Source organism: Schistocerca piceifrons, chromosome 4 (genome assembly GCF_021461385.2).
Source record: "Schistocerca piceifrons isolate TAMUIC-IGC-003096 chromosome 4, iqSchPice1.1, whole genome shotgun sequence".
NCBI lineage: Eukaryota > Metazoa > Arthropoda > Insecta > Orthoptera > Acrididae > Schistocerca > Schistocerca piceifrons.
The window spans coordinates 414,528,057-414,551,937 of record NC_060141.1 but is presented as its reverse complement, the minus strand read 5'-3'; the positions used below and the strand labels follow the sequence as shown (position 1 = coordinate 414,551,937).

The following is a 23,881-nucleotide window of genomic DNA, read 5'->3' as shown; positions in this document are numbered from 1 at the left end:
TAGAGGAGTGAACTGAGTTAGGCAAGATTGAGTATTGGTCGTTGGTTGAGTCTGATTGGTCGGTTTGGTGGCGAAAATGTGTTGTTGTGCCTATCGCGACTGAGCATCTCCACTATATGGTCAGTAGCAACTATCCTTCTCTGGTTTTATTATATTCCATCCTGGATTTTCCATTATTTGAGTTTTTCCTGATGGCTAACCCTGTGCTGTTTTCCTTTGTAACTACTTTTTTCTGCATCGCTATACTCAATGTTCATCCTTCATTCTTTTCTTTCCTGTGTTTCTGTTGTTGCCTTATGAACCGCAGTGCACACTCTACTTATGAACCACACTGTATCAACTGTCTCAGCCATGCGCAACAGACAGCCTGAAGACCATGCTGATTGTTTATGCAGCATCTTATGTCCCACATTACTACCACCAATATAATTAAGCCTATACCTTCAAACTGATCACTCTCCCTGTGCCAGTTCCCATATTTTTGTGTGTTATCTCCCGCACTTTTCTGGTGCCACATGATCTTACATCTCTACCTACGAACCCCTCCCCACCCCCCACACTTTCTCCATTCTATCCCTGTTCGCACCCATTAAATCCACCTAATTCAGTCACATCTGCCATCCCCCTTCTTTACACTTATCCGCCCTCAGACCTGCTACCCACAGTAATATACATACATTTATTAATGATTAGTTATTCTCTACTTTGATCCTTGGGATTTCTCACCAATTTTAGTAAGTTTTCGCCTTCCACTATCCTCTTCTTCCTCAGAACAGGGTGTGCTGTTGAGCTAAGATGATTCTTGAGAAGTTGAAGAAATAAGATGGGGAGGTAGCTAAGAATGAAATGTTTAAAGCTAGTAATGGCTGGTTTAGCTGATTCAAAAGTCATTGTAATTGGAACAGCATCATAGAAAGTGGACAGGCAGCAAGTGTTGATAAAGCGACCATGTTACCCTATCTAAAATAACTGAAGGCAATGATAGAAGAAGGTGGCTATACCAGCCAAACCATATTCAGGGTAGATGAAACTGGAAGAAGATGCCTAAAAGGCCTTTTATCATGTTTGAGGAGGAAACATTTCTAGGTATTAAAGCCACCAAAAATCAGTTGACAGTGGTGGTTGGTGTGAATGCAGGTGGTGACTGTAAATCAAAACTTTTCTTATTTTATTGCTTATAAAATCAAAGAGCTTTAAAAAATACATCTAAAGCTGGGTTGCTTGTGATTAGCCAGTCGAATACTAAAGCTTGTGTGCCAACTTCCCTTTCTGAGGACCGGTGGTCGTCACTTCATACTTGAAGTCGAATGTTATTGCCAATTAAAACAAATCACATTTAAAGTGATGCTATTAGTTCACAACACACAAATTCATCCTCCTGTTACTCCAATTAATTTCAGCCCACATGTGATAGCTGTATGTTTGCTAATGAATACAACCTGCTTGCTTCAACCACTGTACAGGCAGTCATTAAAATGTTTAAAGCTTACTACATGAAATGATCACTTGCACATCTACATAAAGCTATGAGGCAAAACAACACTTTCTATGTTAAAGAATTTTGGAAGTAATTCAGTGTTTTAAATGCTGTGAGAATTATTCGACAACCTTGGAGTGAAATTCTACAAAAAACTTTAAATGGTATCTGGAAAAAAATGTCCATTTTTTTCACCACTGAAACCCAGGGGAAATCAGCACTAGATCCTGATCAAATTGATAATGTGACTGAAGAAGTGGTCAGTCTTACCAGACGGTTAAATTTAGAGATGGATAATGATGACATTCCACAACTACTGGATTCACACAGTCAGGAGCTGACAGTTGATGAGCTTACAGAAATGTGTGTGCAAGAGAAAAACATTGAACAACCCGATTCTTTACACCCAGTCCAATCAGAAGATCAAATGGTGGTTGCAAACTTGACAGAGGTCCTCACTTCAATTGTTTCCCCTTGTCCTTAAAACAGGTGGGCCACTCTCAAACTGCAGTCTGAGAGGCCTGTCTATCCTTCGTTACCTTCAGCAACATATCTGTCTTGCTCTTCCCTGAGGAAGGATTTAACAAACCTGAAAGTTAGGATAATGTTGTTATCAGCACTACCAAATACAGTAATGTCCTGACTTATACTACCCCAATTTACACAAATCGAGAGTTATGTGATTCATCGGTTTGATTGTCATGCACCTCTATGCCCACATGATGTTCAACTTACAAGAATTTCAGACATGTTTCATGTGTGGTCATTTATATACAGAGATTCTAACTATGTCAACCAAACAAAGCAGAACTGATTCATTACCTTTGTAAAGTAAACTTAATATTATCAAAGAGCTAGACACAAGAAAAAAATTTGTGAATTGGCAAAGAAGTTTGATCCATCAGACTCAATAGTCAGAACAATTATAAAAGATAAAGAAAACTTTCTCAAAGCTGTGTAAAATGCTCAGTCTTTGAATTCAAGTATCATTTGTTTACATCATGGTACTGTCACTCAGATAGAAACAATGTTAAGATAATGGTGTGATAATCATGTAAGAGTGATGATAAATCCAGAAATAGGGAATCAATCTGAAATCCCTTGTCAATGGCACTCAACACTTCATGCAAATAAAGAGCTAGTCATGTTTCACAAGAACGATGTTTTCTAAACCCATGTTGACTGTGTGTCAATAGACCGTTTTCTTAGAGGTAATTCATAATGTTCGAACACAATATATGTTCCAGAATCCTGCTGCATATTGACATTAATGATATAGGTATGTAATTAAGTGGATTACTCCTACTACCTTTCTTGAATATTTGTGTGACCTGTGCAGGGAAAGAGTAGATAACAGTAGATAACTACACATCCTGCAGACTTATTTTAAGAATTCTGGAATTCCTACAGTCACTTCTTGGCACATTTTTCCTTAATGAATTTCGTTGCTGACAACAACAATCAGTTTCAGCTGTACTGTGATCTGCACAGTTGCACAACAAGATAGACTTTCCCTTCTTGTCCAGGGTTCAGAACGGAGTTATGCACTCTGGTGCAAAGATATTCAACAAGTTCCCTTCTAACATTAATCCTAAGCCATTCAAAAGTAAATTAAAAACATACATCTTCAGGCAGTCTTTTTCACAGATTACCTGAATATCTAGATTCAAAGCTTATTAAGTTCTGATAGCTATAGGTAACTGTTTTTTTAAATACCACTGCAATCAAAAAAATATTGATCTATATTCTATAAGCAAGAGATAAGCAGCAGCTATTAAATTACCTGTGGAAGTATGTGAGGTTACTGTTGCTGCATCTTGATTTATATGAGAATAAATACAACCTCCTGGAGATGCAACACTGGTTGGTCAAGCATCTCTGGGTTCGACAGTGAGTTTTGTAGCTGCTTGTTTTTGAGCACACACCAGCATGGTAGACATTAATGTGGAGTCTTCAGGTGGGGCTGGTTGCAAACTCCTGGTCATAGAAAGCCAAGCAGTGTACTTAATTTTAAGGTTGCATGTTGGAAAATTATTAAACAGTAATTCACACTTAGGGAATTCCAACCAAGACTGAAAGACTCATGAAACCTGAAGTTTTATTTGAAGCTCATGGCATGATTTCATTACTTTGTTTCAGTAAAATCTCTCAAAAAAGCAATAATAAATTAATAGTGGTATCTCAATCCATTGTGCTTAATGCACTTCACCCAACTGATCATTAAATAATACTAGTGATGAAACAATCCATTATCAAGATGGAGAGGGGTAATTATCATTGAAGTAAGGCAGTGTGGCAGGAGTCTTATAAGCAGCAGCTTTTGTGAAAGTAGTTACTTTCTTTCTCATTCACTTAGTTACATTCAAATGGCATATGTGGTACAGTGATAGTTTGTTGTTAATAAAGTGGGGAGATTAAGTTTCTATTACTTGCTTGTCCTTTTTTTAAATGTGTACTTTGTAATCCCTCCCACCTTCCTATATCCAGTTATTGTCCATAGTAAGCAAAGTCTTTTATGAAAAATTTGGTAGGAGCAAAGATAACAATAAACTTTGTAGTTTACTTAGCTTTTTGTGTAGAGCTGGCTCCAGTTCTTCTTGCCTATGAGTCTGATTCTTGAAGCTGAAATTCTCATATTTTATGTCATCATGGTTGAATTGGTCTAAATAAATAAGAAGATTTTCCTTACAGAACTTTTGTTGTTATGTTAATCTATTTTGTCACATTTCTGAATATCATACAGTCTTTTGAATTTTCACATTAACAAAGCCGAAATTACATTGTTCGCCCAAAATACAAAAATATGTCCTATCACATCAGAGGCATGCTTATTACTGCTTCACTCAGCAGAAAAAAATAATCTTATTATTTCAACACTACAACAGCTTTTTGACTGATAATTACAGGGAGTAACAATGAACATATAGCATAACGTTGTGCTGACATGCCCATTGTTTTTATTCCCAAAGATATCATGACATCTGATGCTCAAAAATCGTAGTATTAAGATTAAAGAACATGTTACATAACTCTTCTTAGAGTTTCCCTCACTCAAAGTTCATACTGCAATCACAATTATTATAGCCCAATATCATTACTTATATTACATGAAAATTGCATCCATTGATAGTATCTTAAAATGTATAGCTATCACAACAGAACTTTTACTTTTGAAATTTTATTAATTTCTCTCACTTGTATTGCTGTTGCTGCTACGGTGCTCAACAACATGGAATTTTATCTGTGTTGTTTCATTCCCCTTCTTGTGATTAATCATATAAATTTTTGCTTTCCTAACCTGACTCATGAAATGATATTTTCTTTGTTTTCATTTATTTGTAGTTTCATACATTTCATCTTTAGACAGCCTGAAGTCTATTCTTCATGTTAGTTTACAAGAACTTCTGTGGTATAAGTTTTTTAATCGAAGCTTGTACAATATGATTAACTTTAATTTCCAGAGAAAATGGAAACTGCAGTTGAAGCGGCTGTCAGATGAATTTATGGTGATATGCAATGAATTCCATAATACACAGAAAATTATAAGAGAAAAGAAAAAGAACCAAATTACATCAGGCTCAGATACAGAAGGTTTGCAGATTCTTCTTCTTTTTTCTTTTCTTTTCTATTCTTTTTTTTTTCTTTTTTTTTACAAATTACTTAATTTATTGAAAACTGCCTTCATATCTAAAAAAAAATCATTACACTTACAGTGTTTTAGATATTCTGCTATTATATTCATTCATGTGTGATTTTTGTCTGAAATCAACAAGTTAGTTTTCAATAACAGCACTATTAATGTGGTCAAAGGTTAACACAAGGAAATTACTAATTTAAACCAACATCAAAACAACATGATGGATGCAGCCAATTATAATCGACTATGTAGGAGTCTGTAATATTTAAGTAAAATTATATTACTATGCATTTCATTCATAGATTAGTGAAGCAGTTGGATCAAAAACAACAAAATTTATATAATACATTAGCATTACCCCGCATTAATAGAATTTGTTTAGATGCACTGTATTGGTAATTTCTTCAGAAAATTTGTGTAAGCCATGCTGTGAATCGTACATGAATATGATATTTTTTTTGCATAGAGGCATAGATAGCATGATTGAACTTTATTATTATTTGTGTTATAGGACAATACTCAGAACCAAGATTAGAACATGAAAATGATGTGGAAGATGAACAGATCCGATTGCAGGAATGGGAACTGAAACTCCATTTTGTAGAGGAACAAGAACAAGAAGTTCAAAAACTACAGGTACACATACACAAAAATGGTGCAATTTTCAGTTTGTGAGTGTGCTGAAGGTAACACAGAATTTTTGGTGGTCACTGGCATTGCTTTTCATAATTTGCACCTTTCTTGCACTACTGTGAATGAGACAAACTACAATAGTGGGTTTAATTTCTGAATCTAAACTTTTAGAAAGTCATATTTTTTCCATACAGAAAAGCGCCAGGTTCTGCAAATTTGTGATTCCTTACACACTTTGTACATCTCTTGATCTGCTAACAACTGATAAGCAGACCTGTATTTCATGAACACAAAGTTTGTATTAGAGATACTGTTATTACAGGAAGACATACTGGTCATCAATCAACTTATGAGAGAAATTTCCTCATTGATTAATGAACAAAGTGAGAATGTTGACAACATTGAAGCCAATGTGGAAGAAACCACCATACGTGTTATTGAAGGAACAGAACAGTTACAGCAAGCAGCCATTCACAAGGTATCTACATACTTAAGTCAACATATTTCTTGCAATTTTATACTGTTTGTTGCACAATAGGTGAGTGAGAATAGAAACAAATGATGTATTGTATATATTCTTACTATTAATATTGTTATTTCAGCTTAAAAAAAAAATTGACATGTTCCACATCCACGAGGATCTCCTCAGCACGGATCTATGGAACGAAAAACTAATCTAATCTAAGAATGACACACTAAAAAAGTTACAATAAAGTTATCTAAAAACAAAGATGATGTAACTTACCAAACAAAAGCATTGGTATGTTGATAGAGACACTAACAAACACAAACACACACACAAAATGCAAGCTTTCGCAACCCACGGTTGCTTCATCAGGAAAGAGGGAAGGAGAGGGAAAGACAAAAGGAAGTGGGTTTTAAGGGAGAGGGTAAGGAGTCACTCCGATCCCAGGAGCGGAAAGGCTTACCTTAGGGGGATAAAAGGACAGGTATACACTCGCACGCGCACACACACACACATATCCATCCGCACATATACAGACACAAGCAGACAAAACAACTCTGTTTTGATTTGATTTGATTTATTATGTTGTGTAATTTATGCCTTTTACAGAAATAATAACACAATTTTTTTTTTAAATCAAGAAAAAATTAATTCCACCGCTAATGGGTTAAAAATCACTTTGTTTGAAACTAGAAACAAACCAACTCATTCTGTCAATGCTGAACATCACACGAAACATGCGTTGATTAGTACGTTTGTGGCTGACACCAGCTACATTTTGCAAATATCTCCCAAAACAGCAGAGAAAATGCTCCTGATGGCTCTTATGAGAGACACCCTGTATATGTATATTTATATTTTTGTTCAAAAGATTGCCCTCTAATAGGTATAAAAAAACACATGCATATTCAAATGCAACATTGCACCAAGTTTCAAAGCACTTGGTGAAGAACTTTACTGATTAAAGATTTCGAACAAATGAACATTTATATTTTTATTTATGCAGATTAGTGAACCCAACAATGCTTCGTAATTCCTAAATATGAGTGGAAATTGTATATACATTCTAATCTTCTCCCCCACCTCCTCTCTTCCTTCTGTCCATCCTGCCCTCCCCCCATCTTTGTCCATCTCTTCCTGCTCCTCTCCTCTCTGTCTAGGTAGCTCATTTGTGCAAAACTGGTCAATAACTCACAGAAACATCAGTTGCTAATTTCTCTGTTGATGCCTTTAAATTTATTTATTTGTTATATGGCACACATTGTGATGTGTATATACACTCATATAACAATGAAGTTAATGTAGTTCATATGCACATATGCATACTGTGTAACAAACTCCATTATAAATTAAGCATTGGATATACTTAATCGCCGCAACTGTCGCTGCAAGGAAGTCAGTGAAGGGTCTCTTGTAGGCTTGATTTGGACACCTTTCCCCTTTGTGTCAGGTTGTTTGCTTTTTGACTAAGCAGTTACATTTTAGAAATGGTATCTTTCCCCACTTATGGAGAGTGTTGGTTCTTCTGCCATGGTCAGAGTGTATGCAGTTTAGTGTGATTGACTGAAGGCAGGAGATGTGATCATGAAACCTTGAAATTCTGGTGGGCCGTGCTCTTGCCAGTATGGTTTGCATGCATTGTGGATGTCACAGTTGGAGTTTATCAGTTCTTTAGCACTGACTAGTGCTAGTATTCTTGTATAAGTCTCCTGGGATCCAGGTCAGCTATGAACTTAAACATGGTTAACTGAGGGTTATTGTTAATTTTGTGACACTCTTTAAGCAGGGCATCTGTGATGGTAGTATATGGTTCAAGGCTGGTAGCTATGCAATAGGAGTGGCTTTTATTGTACTGCTGATAGTGAACATACTGTTGTTTAGCATCACATCAATCTTGTTCGTATCTGAGCTATTGATACATACAGAAGCACTGTATTCCACCACTCAATAGATGAGCCTAAGTGATGGTGTATGAAATGTATTTGCCTTGGAGCCTCAGGAGGTGCTGTATGGTTTATGGATAATCTTTCATTTCCAGTCTTGTTCAGGCACACCATGTAATAGCATGTCCTACCCATTGTGTTGTACCGAGACATTTCCTTCAAAATTGACACTAAGCTCTCTTCTTGCTGAGCAGTTACAAAGGCAGAAGCACGATACTTCTGTCTTAGTTGGGTTCAACTGCAGTCTCATTAGTTGGAGTATTACTCAGCAGCTTTAAGTTGGAGCTGAAGAGTCTTTGGTGGCCTTGAATGATTCATATTGTGTTGCTGGTCCAGTCATCTGTGTAGCCAGATTTTGCAGACTGTATGTTTGGCACATTGGAAATATAATGACTGAAGAAGAGTAGGGCAAGGACTGAACCCTGTGGCAACCTGCTATTGAATCTTCTTGTGGTGATAATCCTTTCTCCAGAAATCACTTTAAAAGTTCTCACTGCAAGCATATTATCAATGAGACAGATAGTATGGCTGCATGGAATAAACCACTTTAGTTTATTTTGTTTGTACAACAGCCCATGTCTCCAGATAGTGTCACAAGCTGATTTCAATCAATGAAAGCTGTTGAAGGTTTCTTTGGCATTTTTTTAATAATCTGCCTCTATATGAGTTGTCAGAGAGAGTATCCAGTCTATGCAGCTTCTAGCAGATGAAAATCCTGTTTGCTCATCTGGGATTGATTCACATATTTTTGGGCTCAATCGGTTGTATAGGGGTCTTTTGCGAAACTTGTAGATGGTGCTGAGCAATGTGATTGGCCTATACCTCTTTTTCTGTTTGCTTGGTTTTTCCAGCTTAATCAACATGATGTTCCTTGAATCCTTCATTATATGCAGATGATGTGGCACCCCTCTACATATTACTCAAACAACTTAGGGCAACTATCACCATTTATTTTTAAAAAATAAGAACTAAACCAAGCATGTAATGAACTACATATTCTATAAAACATTAACTTCTCTAATAGAATATCATACTTGACACAATGAAATGCCTTTGATAAATCTTGGTGATATTTTATCATTTAAAGATTTTTTTTCACTTCAAATCGCCCATCTTTATGGTACATCAGATCAATCACTTCTTGATGCTTGTGCTCTCTTTTTCTCCCAATAGTTCTTCATTCTATCTGATCTCTTCTTTCTTTCCTCTTCTGCTATGTGAATTGGTTTCCTGGTGTTGATCTTAACTTGGAACCTCTTAGTTTTGTCTTTGGTCACAGTCTTGGCTGTACCATTCTTTAACATGACTTCGGTAATCTGGAGTTTTCTCAAATCCTTTTCCACTTCCTTAAACCAACTGGGTTTAGTCTTTTTTTGTAAAAGAAGTCAAAGATTTGTTTAGTTAGTCTGTCAGGATTCATTTGGAGTATGTGTCCATTGAAATCAATCCTCCTTTTTCTCATAGTTTCTGAGAGTCTCTCTGACTTTACATAGAGGGCTTCATTTCTATAGAAAACTTGTTTGTTGTTTTCGAATTTGGGACCCACGATCTTCTCTCCTTGATTTCCAATTTCTTCATTTGCCCTTTCCTCCCCATGACTAGTGTGTCTGCTGCATACAGTGCTTCCAGCTTAATTACAGTGTTATAATGACTTATTTTGGTGTTCCAGGAGAGGGCTTTCTTATTGTATGTGTTTTTGGTTTTCTGGAAAGCTAGTTCTATTTTGGTCCTTCTTGCTTCCACAGCTTTCCCTTCTAGGTTGTTCCATTCAATCCATTCCCCTAGGTACCTGAAACTCCTAACCACCTTTATTTTTTGAGCTCCTACTTTAATTCTCTTAGAAGTATTTATTATATTTGTCATAATTTTCATTTTTTCTTAAGAAATCTTAAGTCCTATCTTCCCTGTCTGATCTTGCAACTCGGCGATTTGTTCTTTAGCTTCGTTTCCGTGAACAGTGCCATGTCATTCAGCAAACGCCAAATACTTAATCATGACTCCTTTGTGTTTTTTTCCAAGTCTTATTCTCGCTCTTGTTCTTGCATTCCATTCCCTCACCACTTTTTTGAGTGCACAGTTAAACAGTAGGGGTGAGAGACCATCCCCTTGTTGGACCCCTGTTCTGATCTTAAAAGGTTCCGATATTTCACTCATGAATCTGACTTTAGAGGATGTATTTGTGAGCGTCTCCTTGATGATGTTTAGAGATTTTCTGTACAAGCTAAACTCCTCCAAAATATTGAACAATGACTCTCTGTCTATGGAATCGTAAGCTTTTTGGAAGTCTACAAAAGTCACAAATATGGTTTTGTCCTCTGCTTCTGATATGCTAAAATGCAAGGTTTAAGATCTGTTCAGGGCAGGATCTTCCTTTCCTAAACCTTATTTGATACTCCCCAATTTGGGCTGAGTGGAGTGCCCATGCGGTTTGAAGTGTCAGGTCGCGGATTGCACAGTCCCTCAGTCCTCCCTTGGGCATGGTTGTGTATGTTGTTCTTAGCATAAGTTAGTTTAAGTAGTGTGTAAGTCAATGGACTGAAGACCTCACCCTTTTGGTCTCTTAGGAATTCACACACATTTAAGCATTTTTTGAACTCCCCAATTTGGCAATCCAACTGAGATTCTGCTCTTTCTAGTAAAGCTCTGGACAATATCTTGTAAGTCACATCCACCAGGGAAATCCCTCTATAGTTGTTGGAATCAGATTTGGGACGTTTTTTGTGAAGAGGGTGTATCAGGGCCATTTTTCATTCCTATGGCATGATTTCTTTCTTCCATATCTCCTCAAAAAGTTTCTGGAATAAAACAATTGCATTTTTGTTAGGATACTTCCATAATTCGGGTGTTATCTGATTTTTCTCTGATGCCTTGAAATTTTCCATATGCATTAGTATTGCCTGGATCTCATTTACAGATGGGGGTTTAGAGTCTGGGTTGGGGGATGACTTCGGTCCACCATCAAACGCCATTTTTTGGTGTGGTTCCTCGCAGTTTAGAAGTTCCTTGAAGTATTCTACTAGTATCTTACAGTTGCCCCTATTACTATATGCCATGTTCCCTTTTTTGTCCTGAAGTTGGAGATTTGGGGGTCATATCTGTTTAGCTTCTCCCTGAAGATCTGATAATAGTTTCTCATGTTGTTCTTAGAATCATTTATCATCCTGAGCAGTTGGTCTTCTTGCGCCTTCTTAACTTTCTTGATCTCCTTGAACACCATCTTCCTAGTTTCCACAAAGTGCTGCCAGGCACTCTCATTCTTTTTGGTTTGCCAGATGTGCGATGCCTTCTTCCTCAGATCAAGTAGTCTATCACACTCATTATTCCACCACCTGTGCTGCTTCATCCTGGGAACAGGACCAAGCTGCTCTGCCTTGGTTATAGGACTCTTCTCCATCTGCTTCCAGTCCTGGTCTTCTAGGTCACTGGCTAACTTGCCCCATTCCTCCTCCTTCTCCTTTATTTTCTCTGGATCAGATCTCCTTCATGCAAGGATTTTCCTATGGGAGTTACTCTTGGGATGATCTTCAGTTTCACTTTAGATAGGTAGTGGTCAGAGTTGATGTTGGCCCCTCTGAGAACCCTAACATTTTGGATTTCCTTATCAAATTTCCACTTTATCACTATGTGATCTAACTGAAATTCTCCCAGGAGAGGATTAGGTGAAATCCATGTCTTCTGCTTTCTTGGCAATTTCTTAAGGCTAGTTGACTTCAGGACCAAACTGTGCACCTGGCATAATTTGATGAGCATGATACCATTTTGGTTCATCCTGTTATGTGCCAAGTATCTTCCCACTATAAACCTGAACCTTTTCTCTCTCTCTCTCTCCATTTGGGCATTTAAATCATCGAGAAGGATGACACTATGCTTTTTGGGGATCTTTTGCATTGTGTCATCTAGTTTGTCCCAAAATAGTTCCACCTTCTCCTTATTCTTTTTGTTGTTAATGTTTATAGGGGCGTGAACATTTGCAATGGTATATACTCTGTTGGTCGATTTAAACGTGAGTGTGGATAGCCTTTCAGAGGCAGACTCACAGCATATAATGGAGCCTAATACTTTCTTGTCAATTACGAAACCTGACCCAGGGTGGGGAACATTTTTCGTAACTCTTGTCCCCGTCTTCCCCTTAAGTATCCTGAATCCTCCTGATTCAAAGCTGTCCTCATCCAAGAACCTGGCCTCTTGCACAGCTGTAATGATGATTTTATGTTCATTTAATGTGTCCATTAGAGTCTTAAGTTTCCCCACTTTCAAAAGTGAATTTGCATTAAAAGTTTCTATGTGGTTTGCTTTCCTGTATTTCATTTTGTTTGAGGTTCCAAGATGCTCCAATTCCTCTGCGTGGCATTGCAGACTCCTCAGAATCTGAATGTGTGCTTGTGCACTTATGTGCGGTGGGATTGACTGCACATTAAAGATTTTATTGTGTGATCAGTAAACTTATAAATAGTTATCTCAAAGCAGTGGCCCTTTCAAAATCCAAACTAGAATTGGCTAAGAATCTCATTACTACATAGATGAGTGACAAAACATCCCAAAATTTTAGGAAATGGTGAAGGGGGCAACACTGGATGGCAGTTATTGATGTCTGTAGAGTCACCTTTCTTATAGAAACGCCTAACAATGACAAATTTTAACCTGTCTTGGAAAACACACTGAGTTAATGATGCATTACATAAGAATATTACAGGAACACAACTTTTTAATGTCTTATTGGAGGTATTATCCTCCCCATATTAACTTTTACTTTTTAGAGTCATAATGATCTTCTTTATTTCAGATGGGGACATGTGATCAATTTTTATTTCACTAAATATCCTCTGAATTGCTTCTTTGGTGTATAGTTTTGCTTTTTCTTCTGAAGTATTTGGAACATATTCTTATCTAGTTTTACAAAGTAATTATTAAATATATCTGCTACAGATGAATGTCTTTTACAGAGCTTCCATTCTCCTTAACAGAAATGAAGTTATCTTCATGGTTCTTTCCTTCTCTCTCTTTTAATAACATTCCAATTTGATTTGATTTTACTGTCTGATCTGTCAATTTTGGAAAACATGTGTATACCGTAGCATTTTTGTACAATTTTTGTCAATATGAATTTCAGGGTTGTTATTTGTTCTGGCCATCTTGAACATGGTTATTTTTCATTGTGAAGGTACTCTGACACCTGCAATGATCCAAGGTTTCTTTGTAGCTTCTCGGTACTGCATTTAATTTCCTTTTAACGTAAACTGCTTTAAAAAATGGAAAAAAACTCTTTCAGAAACATGGTGAATTTAGAGTCCACTATAGCCAGCATTTTTCAAACTTTCTTTAAAATATTCTGTTATGTCATTAATCAGCCTCACTGTTTTCTTTAAATGTTTCTGAACCATACATGCAGCTAAGTTGTGTAATGTAATTAACTAGGCATCATGATCTGACACCCTGTTTACCTCAGGATGGCATAATTCCACATGATGAATGAATGCATTGTCTATAAGGGTACTACTGTCTTGAGCAACTCAGGCACAGAAATTTATGACGATAAATTATAAGTCACTAACAGATCCTCTAGATAATTTTTTCTGTCAGACTCCTTCAAGAAAGTCACATCAAAATCACTGCAAATTAATAATCCCTTCTTTATCTAAGACAGACAGCACAATTAACTATTTTTTTAAAATTTTTTGTCATAAACATACATAGGTGCACGCGTCATACATTTTCCACCAAAATTTGGCCACTTCCCATACATTTTTTGTCACTTGATGGAGTCTTCTGCAATATGGGAGGCTGGACACAGTCAACTATGAATCATGTGCTGGACAGTCTGGACTTCTCCACAATCACACTTAATATTGTTTTCTGTGCTGTAGCCTCATCGTGCCAGATTAAACCTTGATCTACCCACTGCTGATCTCAACATCTTCAAAGATTTCCAGGTCATCCATTCCTCGTCATGACCTGGAGGCAGAGTTTCAGAAACTCTTTTCCTACTGGAAGGAAGGAAAGTCTTATCCCTCCAAAATTGCACCTCGCATTTTCCTGTTACCACTGAGACCTGTATGCTGTAACAATCACAAGTATTACATTTTCTAATATAAATTCACAAGCACATGCTTCTATATCCTGTTCTATAAAGAATTTACTTTGTCTACATTTTTATTTATATTCCTCTTTTATTAATGTGACAACTCCTCTTTTATCCATATTGTACCAATATAAATATACAGATAATTTATTACCACTTACATTAAGATTTTTATCCCTGTGGTTATATATTGTTTGGACAAACATATCAACATCAGTTTCTTTAGAACTAATATGATATTCCAAAAAATTAGCAAGAGATAAAGAGCAGCTATTTAATGCAGCTAAGAGGTTAGCAGTGCCTTTCACAGTAGTGGAACAGGTCGGCAGACCAGAATATTAAAATGGGACCAAAAGTCACATTGTGTCTGCATCATATATTCATGGTTTATGAAAAAGCACTGGAGAGTGAATTTTACAATGCTCCATAAGTCATGACATCACCAGAACTAAGCTTTCCACCATAACAGACAAATGAAAGCCATAGCTCACTCTCTGAGGCCAACTGCTCAGTTATAATACTGATACTACCTCCCATACAAAATTCAGGTATATCAGCAGCTTAGTGAAGATGATTATGAACAATGCCATTTCTTTTGTTAAATCATGCTTGAATTCATAGAAATAATGAAAACATGAGTTTTCACATGAGTCGAGGAGCTTACTTTCATTTAAACAAGTTCATTAACAAATGAAACTGTAAGTACCAATGTAATGAAAACACTCTAATGTTACACGAGTCCCCACAACACAGACCAAGAGTAGCAGTATAGTGTGCAGTTGGAAAGAATGTCATTATTGGCCATATTTTTTTTGAGGAAAGCAACATTACTGTGACCATGAATTCAGAGCACTACATTACGGTGTTCCAAACCTTCTCCATTCCAGAACCTCGAGTTTGCAGATGGGCAGTGTGAAGAGTATGGTTTCAACAAGATGGTGCAACTGCACACACAGCTTGTAATTCAATGGCTGTCTTACAGGATCAGATTCCAGGCCACTATCCCCAGATATGATAATTTTCACTGGCCTTCTTGTTTGCCTGATCTAAGCTCATGTGACTCCTTTTTGTGGGGGTATATCAAGTTCTGGGTATATGTAACAAGCTGAACTGCTTTGAAGATTGGAAGATGACAATCCAAAAGGAACTTGTTCATATTCCAAATCAGATGTGAATTGATGCTGCTCAGAGTTTTTGAGATTGGCTATAATCACATACAAACATAAATGGGCAACATGTGAGTGATGTGATCTTTAAAACATGAATGTAAAATGAAATTCCCAACATACACTGTGTATTGTAACAAATAAAATATTTTGTAAGGAAAGCTGACTGTGTATATTTTATTTGAAACTCATGCCATTTCCTTGATGGTCCCTGTATGAGAGGACCACAAGAGACAACTGTGAACAACTGACACATGAAGTAAATAAAACAGATACTTATGCTGCGTATGCATCATATCCCAACCATTGGTACATTAGACAACATTGCTAACAATCAAAAGGAAGATCATACTAATAGTGTTCCAAGCTGCATATAAACCTTGTTATAATTCACTTAATATAGGGCAAGAATAAACATGTTCCTGAAGCATTGTCAGAAAAAGCAGAAAAATGACCAGTAAAAAACACAAATCTCTGGGAATTAGGTGATAACAACACAGATGCTGTAAAGCACGGAATATACATAGTGCAAGCAAAATTTACAGAAATTTTTTGGCATGTCTAAATAAGAATAAATAACTGACATCAAGAGCATTGCCATTTTAGTTTTTGTAGAGCCTGAAAACAAGTACAGAACTATCCTTTGTTAGTAATATACCAGGTTTTCTCCAAAATTCTACATAAATGTATAGGGAAAACACTGGTTTTAACTAGGAGAGAAAATAAGCTGGTTCTAACAGGAGTTACAATATTGAGGGCAATATGTCAGTTTTAAACAGGATCATAGAAAAAAGGAATGAGCATAATTTACAACTTTTTTCTGGAATTTATTCATTTAGGAGAAAAAAATTCTTTTAATTTCAATAAAATTTGTGCTATGGGCATTTACCTAATAAGGAATCAATGGATATATTCAGCAAAATGGAGCAACAGCACGCACTACATGTACAACTTTACATGTTTGTTGAGTAGTCAGCAAAAGCTATAAAATCTCATTAACTTCAAGATTGCTTGATCTGTGGCTTTAATCTTTAGGAAAACAAGAAGTGTCAGGCGTCTCAAACAATTTGAACACAGAGGAGAGGTACAGCACAACATGAATACATTATTAAAACAGATTTGTTACATGTGTTTCACAGTCTGATATATAATGGACAGCACTGCATCACTATCAATAATGGACATTTGCACCTACTTCTGTAAAGAGTAATTTGCCTGTTTTCTGTGCCAGTTTTATTACAGCTACCCTGTACAATCAGGTAACCTATCGTATTGTTTGTGATCTAATTCCAGCTGTACTTTATGGCTAAATCTTTAATTTCTATAAAGTTTTTCTTTGTCACACATACTTTAAGACTCAATTCATAATGGTAAATTTTCAAGTTAAGTTAGAATTATTTTAGGGGATTTTTTTTTTAACTATTGGTAAATTTTTTGGTCAAGATACCATAAGAAATCGGGTACAATGACTGTACAAACCATTTACATCTGTTTTCATATGTACAAAACAGAAAATTGTTGCATTCAGGATACGTGAGCAAAAACTTCCTCTACAAAGTATTTTGTGATCTTGATTCAATGATTTAAGATTTCTTTTAGCTGCAGCACACATACAATGTTCATTGTAAACATGCCTCTGTTACTTGGTGACATTAGTAATTGTTACTCTTTGATAAAAATCTCTATGGTCATGTAGATGATATGCTTACAATAGGAGATAAATTACGACTATTTTAGAACTGAGGATGCAATAACTTTCTTCAAAGTTAGGCTTCCCAGATAATTGAACTGTTTTAAATATAGTTCAAGCCACTATAAAGAGTTGTTTAATAACAGTTAATTATCAATCAAATAATATTTCTAGCTGCTCCTGTTCATTTTGAGTATATAACTTGATATGTTGTTGATTCTTCTTCATGGTTAAAACTACAGAACATGATGAATAAAGCAGCTATTGCCCAATGACGACACGCAAAACAGTTTGTTAAAGCGGAGTTCGCCGTTATTAATTATGTTTTTAAATTTAATTTTATTACTCGTACAGAGACTCAACGTTCCTTTGATTAACAGCGCGTTGTCAAAATAAGTATGAAATGCTAATGTCTTTGCAATACATAATGTCGACTATTGAGTTAAAGTTTGTACCTATTTTGCCATTTTAAAGAGAAACCTTAAGCGCTTCTGCTTCTATAGTCTCAGTATCAAATGTTCACTAATTAAATTTACTTCCTATCTCAGTTCAGTATTTAACACAAATTACACTCCTGGAAATGGAAAAAAGAACACATTGACACCGGTGTGTCAGACCCACCATACTTGCTCCGGACACTGCGAGAGGGCTGTACAAGCAATGATCACACGCACGGCACAGCGGACACACCAGGAACCGCGGTGTTGGCCGTCGAATGGCGCTAGCTGCGCAGCATTTGTGCACCGCCGCCGTCAGTGTCAGCCAGTTTGCCGTGGCATACGGAGCTCCATCGCAGTCTTTAACACTGGTAGCATGCCGCGACAGCGTGGACGTGAACCGTATGTGCCGTTGACGGACTTTGAGCGAGGGCGTATAGTGGGCATGCGGGAGGCCGGGTGGACGTACTGCCGAATTGCTCAACACGTGGGGCGTGAGGTCTCCACAGTACATCGATGTTGTCGCCAGTGGTCGGCGGAAGGTGCATGTGCCCGTCGACCTGGTACCGGACCGCAGCGACGCACGGATGCACGCCAAGACCGTAGGATCCTACGCAGTGCCGTAGGGGGCCGCACCGCCACTTCCCAGCAAATTAGGGACACTGTTGCTCCTGGGGTATCGGCGAGGACCATTCGCAACCGTCTCCATGAAGCTGGGCTACGGTCCCGCACACCGTTAGGCCGTCTTCCGCTCACGCCCCAACATCGTGCAGCCCGCCTCCAGTGGTGTCGCGACAGGCGTGAATGGAGGGACGAATGGAGACGTGTCGTCTTCAGCGATGAGAGTCGCTTCTGCCTTGGTGCCAATGATGGTCGTATGCGTGTTTGGCGCCGTGCAGGTGAGCGCCACAATCAGGACTGCATACGACCGAGGCACACAGGGGCAACACCCGGCATCATGGTGTGGGGAGCGATCTCCTACACTGGCCGTACACCACTGGTGATCGTCGAGGGGACACTGAATAGTGCACGGTACATCCAAACTGTCATCGAACCCATCATTCTACCATTCCTAGACCGGCAAGGGAACTTGCTGTTCCAACAGGACAATGCACTTCCGCATGTATCCCGTGCCACCCAACGTGCTCTAGAAGGTGTAAGTCAACTACCCTGCCCAGCAAGATCTCCGGATCTGTCCCCCATTGAGCATGTTTGGGACTGGATGAAGCGTCGTCTCACGCGGTCTGCACATCCAGCACGAACGCTGGTCCAACTGAGGCACCAGGTGGAAATGGCATGGCAAGCTGTTCCACAGGACTACATCCAGCATCTCTACGATCGTCTCCATGGGAGAATAGCAGCCTGCATTGCTGCGAAAGGTGGATATACACTGTACTAGTGCCGACATTGTGCATGCTCTGTTGCCTGTGTCTATGTGCCTGTGGTTCTGTCAGTGTGATCATGTGATGTATCTGACCCCAGGAATGTGTCAATAAAGTTTCCCCTTCCTGGGACAATGAATTCACGGTGTTCTTATTTCAATTTCCAGGAGTGTATATATCAATGTCATTTCAGAAATATTATGTCAGTTCCACACTAACGGAATAACACGTAATTGTCATTTAACATCACTTTTATTAATAATCCTTTTTCTTATGACGTAAATGTTAATGAATGATCACTATCTAGGAGGAAAGAGGGATTGATCCTAATCATGAGATAATAGCTTTTAATGAGACCGCAATCGTTAATTAAATAAAAAGTCACATTCAAGGATGATATGCGAACAACTTTCGTTACGTCCGTTTTCACGTATCTGTCAAAACTAATCCTGCCGCCCACAACTCAAATTAACACTGACGTTAACCCCTTTTGTCGGAACATCGAATCGTAACTACTATGTGAAAGTTTATTCTAGTCCCCGAATTAATTCCTTTCAGATACGCACACGACCGAACAGCAGGACGGAACACAAACAACTTGTTTTAACAACCGAACAACGCAATAACGTTACATTACGACAATGTCCGCCCAATTAACATCTCTTTGACTTTATCTTTTCTACTCTGCTTAGTTAAATTATTCCTAATTACAATTTATTCAGCTATTTAATTAAAACATCTAACAAAAAATAAAATAAATGTATCCCAATGTAAAAGATCCATTATACCTGACAGATTAAAGCTATGTGCCAGACCACGAATCAAACCTGGAAACTTGCCTTTTGTGAACAATGCTCTTACCGGCTCTGTATCCAGGCATGACTTAAGGTCTGGCTTACAGCTTCACTTCTGTCAGTATTTCTTGCTCAGTTTGCATCTATCCACTTCTGGAAGGAAGGATACTACAGTGACATACCTTATTCCCAAAACAAATCATTTACTCTGCAGCAGACTGTGCAGTGATTTGAAATTTCCTGGCAGAACTGAGGTTCAAGTCCTGGCCTTGTACACAACATTAATCTGCCAGCAAGTTTCAAAACACTACATACTCTGTAACAGAATAAAAGATTCATTCTGGAAACAATCCTCTAGGCTATGACTAAGTCATTTATCTACAATGCCCTTCCTCCCCGGAATGCTAATCCCACAAGTATGCAGGAGATCTTCCATGAAGTTTGAAAGGTAAAAGAGTGATAGTGGCAGATATGAAGGTGTGAGGGGGAGTTGTGAGTCGTGCTTGGATAGCTCAATCGATAGAGCACTTGCCTGTGAAAAGCAGGCTTCCAGGTTTGAGTCCCGATACAGTAGGTTACACAGTTTTAATCTGTGAAGAATTTACAAAACAGTGTAGACTCACAAAATCCACAGCGAAGTGTAAGAATCATTCTGGAAATGAAATTTCCTGGTAGATTAAAACTGACATGAAATCAGGACCTTTGCCTTTCACGGGCAAGTGCTCTACCGAATGAGCTACCCAAGCACAACTCGTGACCGATCCTCACAGCTTCAGTTCTGCTAGTTACTTGTCTCCTACCTTCCAAATTTCACAGAGGCTCTTCTGCAAACCTTGCAGAACTAGCACTCCTGGAAGAAAGGATATTGCGGAGACTTGGCTTAGCCACAGCCTGGGGAATGTTTTCAGGACGAGATTTTCACTCTGTAGTGGAGTGTGCACTTATACGAAACTTCCTGGCAGATTAAAACTGTGTGCTGGCCTGAGACTCGAACTCGGGACCTTTGCCTTTGACGGGGGAGTTCGAGTCTTGGTAGGGTTTATAGTTTTAATCTGCCAGGGAGTTTCATATCAGCGCACACTTCGCTACAGAGTGAAAATCTGATTCTGCATTCTGGAAATGCTCTACACAATATTGTTGATTCCCATTTTTTGATGAATTAATACTATATTTACTTAAAAAAAAAAAAAAAAAAAAGAGCCACACTTTGTGATTTGGTTGCCCCTACTTCTACTTTTTATCCACGTGGACCCAAGGAATTCTACATGTAGTTCTTTTAGTTCATGACCGTTAATGTCTATTTATGGTATCAGCAAATATTCATATTTGGTTAAAATTGCATAATATGAGTCTTTGTAAGCTCATGTGAGTTATGAAGTGGAACACACTGAAAACCTTACCCTGTGAGCATAGTGTGGTTGAGTTCCGACCCTTTTATTAGTATGCCTGTGTACTCAAATTTTACATATTTTGAGCAAGTCTTGAAAACTACTGGAGGGTCAACTAAGTGTGACAAGTTAATAATTTGTGCTGAACAGAGTCCTGAACCTAGAGCTCCACCTTTTGTGAGCACTGTATTACTACTTATTTCATAAGTATCTGGTATTGATTGTACTTTGTGATCTTAGTAAAGCCTTTGATTGTTTACCTTTTAATATTCTACTGGAAACTGCAATTTTAAGGCATATAAAACCTATCTTTAGCTGTAATCAAGTCCTATTTAAGCAACAGGATATAGTTTGTCTTGTTTAAAAATAGATTCTCTTCACTGAAGGAAGTTCAGACTGGTGCACCACAGGACTCTGCTTTGCTCAATTTCTTTTCATTATGGCAATTCATGATTTACCTTCCCATGTAGGAGCCAATTCACCAGTATGTTACAGATGATATGACACTGCTTAATATGCAGAACAATAATGTATAATTACATCAGGTAATTCAGGAAAAATTATAACTAGAAATGAATTTGATTTCTTGTACTGAACTACTCTATAACCCTGATAAAATGCAGGAACTAATTCTGGGATTAACTAAAGATACATAAGTCAAATCATTAAACCTATTGCACTTTAACATTGGTTCCAGATTAAACTAGGAGAAAATGTTAGTCATGTTTTAAGCTGGTGTACTTTGGTCTTTTCTAGTCACAATCTCCAAAAGCATACTGATATGGGGGCAGTACTATTACATCAGTGAAATTCTGAAAAAAAAAATCAGAATAATGAACAAAGTAAATCCTAAGAAACACTGTCATTCTGTCTTTGTCAAGCTGGAGTTAATGACTGTTGTTTACTCTATATTAAAAGCAACTTTAAGTGTGTTTGACAGCAGAAAGAACACACACACACACACACACACACACACACACACACACACACACACACACACACACACATATCACAGCACTAGAAGTGAACTGGAATTTAATATAATATAGGGTGGGCTTCCAAGTGTTCTCCTGAGTTGATGTTTTCATGTCATGCACAATATTTTGATGACTGACCCAACTGTCCTCTTGAGGTACTGTGAGGTTTGCTGTTATGTGTACACACTGCCTGGACTCCAACCAGAGTGTGAACTATTGTTGGTCTCATGCCATTATATATAGCCCAGTTCTATTCTTGACATCCACTAGGCCCTTCAATGCTCTTTATTTTTCACAGCTACACTGATATTCTGTGAAATGCAATTATGCTAGCATTCTCCACATCTGGTGGATGTGACAGTCAGTAAGATTTCATTAAACTTAGTGCCAGATATCACATGTTATTTAAATTGATACCTTCATTCCTGTTTATTAGGTTTCTTGACATCTTTATTTCAATACACTCCCTAATTATGCTGCCCCACAAACTTGGCGTCTGCACAGTAATACTGGTCTCATTGTATTTCACTACACTATTATATTCAAGGTACTGCCTCCTCAATAGCTGGTTTGCTTGGTTGATTTAGTCAGGCATTTTGATGATGTTCCTTGCATCTCTCATACTGGGTGATGGATATCAGACTCAGCTATAAATAGTAGTGTGAGAACAACAATAGTTCACAGTCTGGTTGAAGTCCAGGCAGTGACTACACATAACAGCAAAAGTCACAGCACCTGAAGAAGACAGCTGCATCAGTCGTCAAAAATAGTTTGGATAAAATGGAAACAACAACTTGGCAGAACATCTGAAAGCACAAAGAGAAAACCTGAGAGTTCACTTGGACTTTGATATGCCAAGAGACAGACTGGCAAAGGACAAAAACTCTCACAAAATAAACACCTGAAATTTTTTTGTAACCTTTCAAAATCTGCTCTGTCCTTGCCCTATAAACTTTTGTAATAATGATTTATGACTAGTGATTGAAACACCCATTCTAAAAGGTAACAGAACTTTATGAAATAAGCAGTGTCAATATCAGGTTTCAGGAATGGCTCTAAGCACTGTGGGACTTAACATCTGAGGTCATCAGTCCCTAGAACTTAGAACTACTTAAACCTAACTGACTGAAGGACATCACACACATCCATGCCCTAGGCAGGATTCCAACCTGCGACCGTAGCGGTCGCGCGGTTCCAGACTGAAGCGCTTAGAACCGCTCGGCCACAGCAGCTGGCAGATTTTAGGAATACTGAGATGGAAGCAGAATTACATTTTTAAAATTTTTCTTTAAAAATATTTGGTATCGGTTGTACATTAATTACTAAACTTATTTCTGCTGTTAGTGGTCAATGATTATTAAAGCATTGTGAAATATTAGCATGTCACAAAGCTTCAATTTGTCATGGTATCCACCAACAAAATGCTGAATTTGTGCTGAAACCAGCACACAAATTTAACTTATCATATGCATTGAACACAGAGTATTTCTGCTTACAGTGAATGAATTCATTCTCACTGAATGACTATTTATGTAGGGTAGGAACAGTAGAGAATTCAGTACCAAACCTTGTGAGATTCCACATTTTAAATTACATGACTCAATTAAGTATTATTCCTTCGCTACAGTTTGATCCTCTGAATTCTGTCATGCAAGAAAGACTTGAATCAATCCGAAACTGACAAGGAAGAGCAGAAACTGAAGCAGGTACTTTATTTCCATGGAGACATTTATCTAGTTCGTCAATACTGCACTTGTTGTTGAACCATCAGATAACAACCAGACCTTGGTGGAGACATTTCATTGTTTCATC

At 37.8% G+C, this 23,881-nt stretch overlaps 1 protein-coding gene across 1 annotated transcript; it reads left to right on the top strand.

The window, feature by feature from the left end:
* Positions 1 to 1,040: 1,040 nt before the first annotated feature.
* On the top strand, positions 1,041 to 15,855 carry LOC124795876 (syntaxin-12-like). The gene is made up of 5 exons (XM_047259958.1): positions 1,041 to 1,146; positions 4,820 to 5,068; positions 5,626 to 5,750; positions 6,070 to 6,225; positions 15,805 to 15,855. Exons 1-5 carry the CDS (start codon positions 1,041 to 1,043, stop codon positions 15,853 to 15,855), a joined length of 687 nt encoding a protein of 228 aa, XP_047115914.1.
* Positions 15,856 to 23,881: the final 8,026 nt, after the last annotated feature.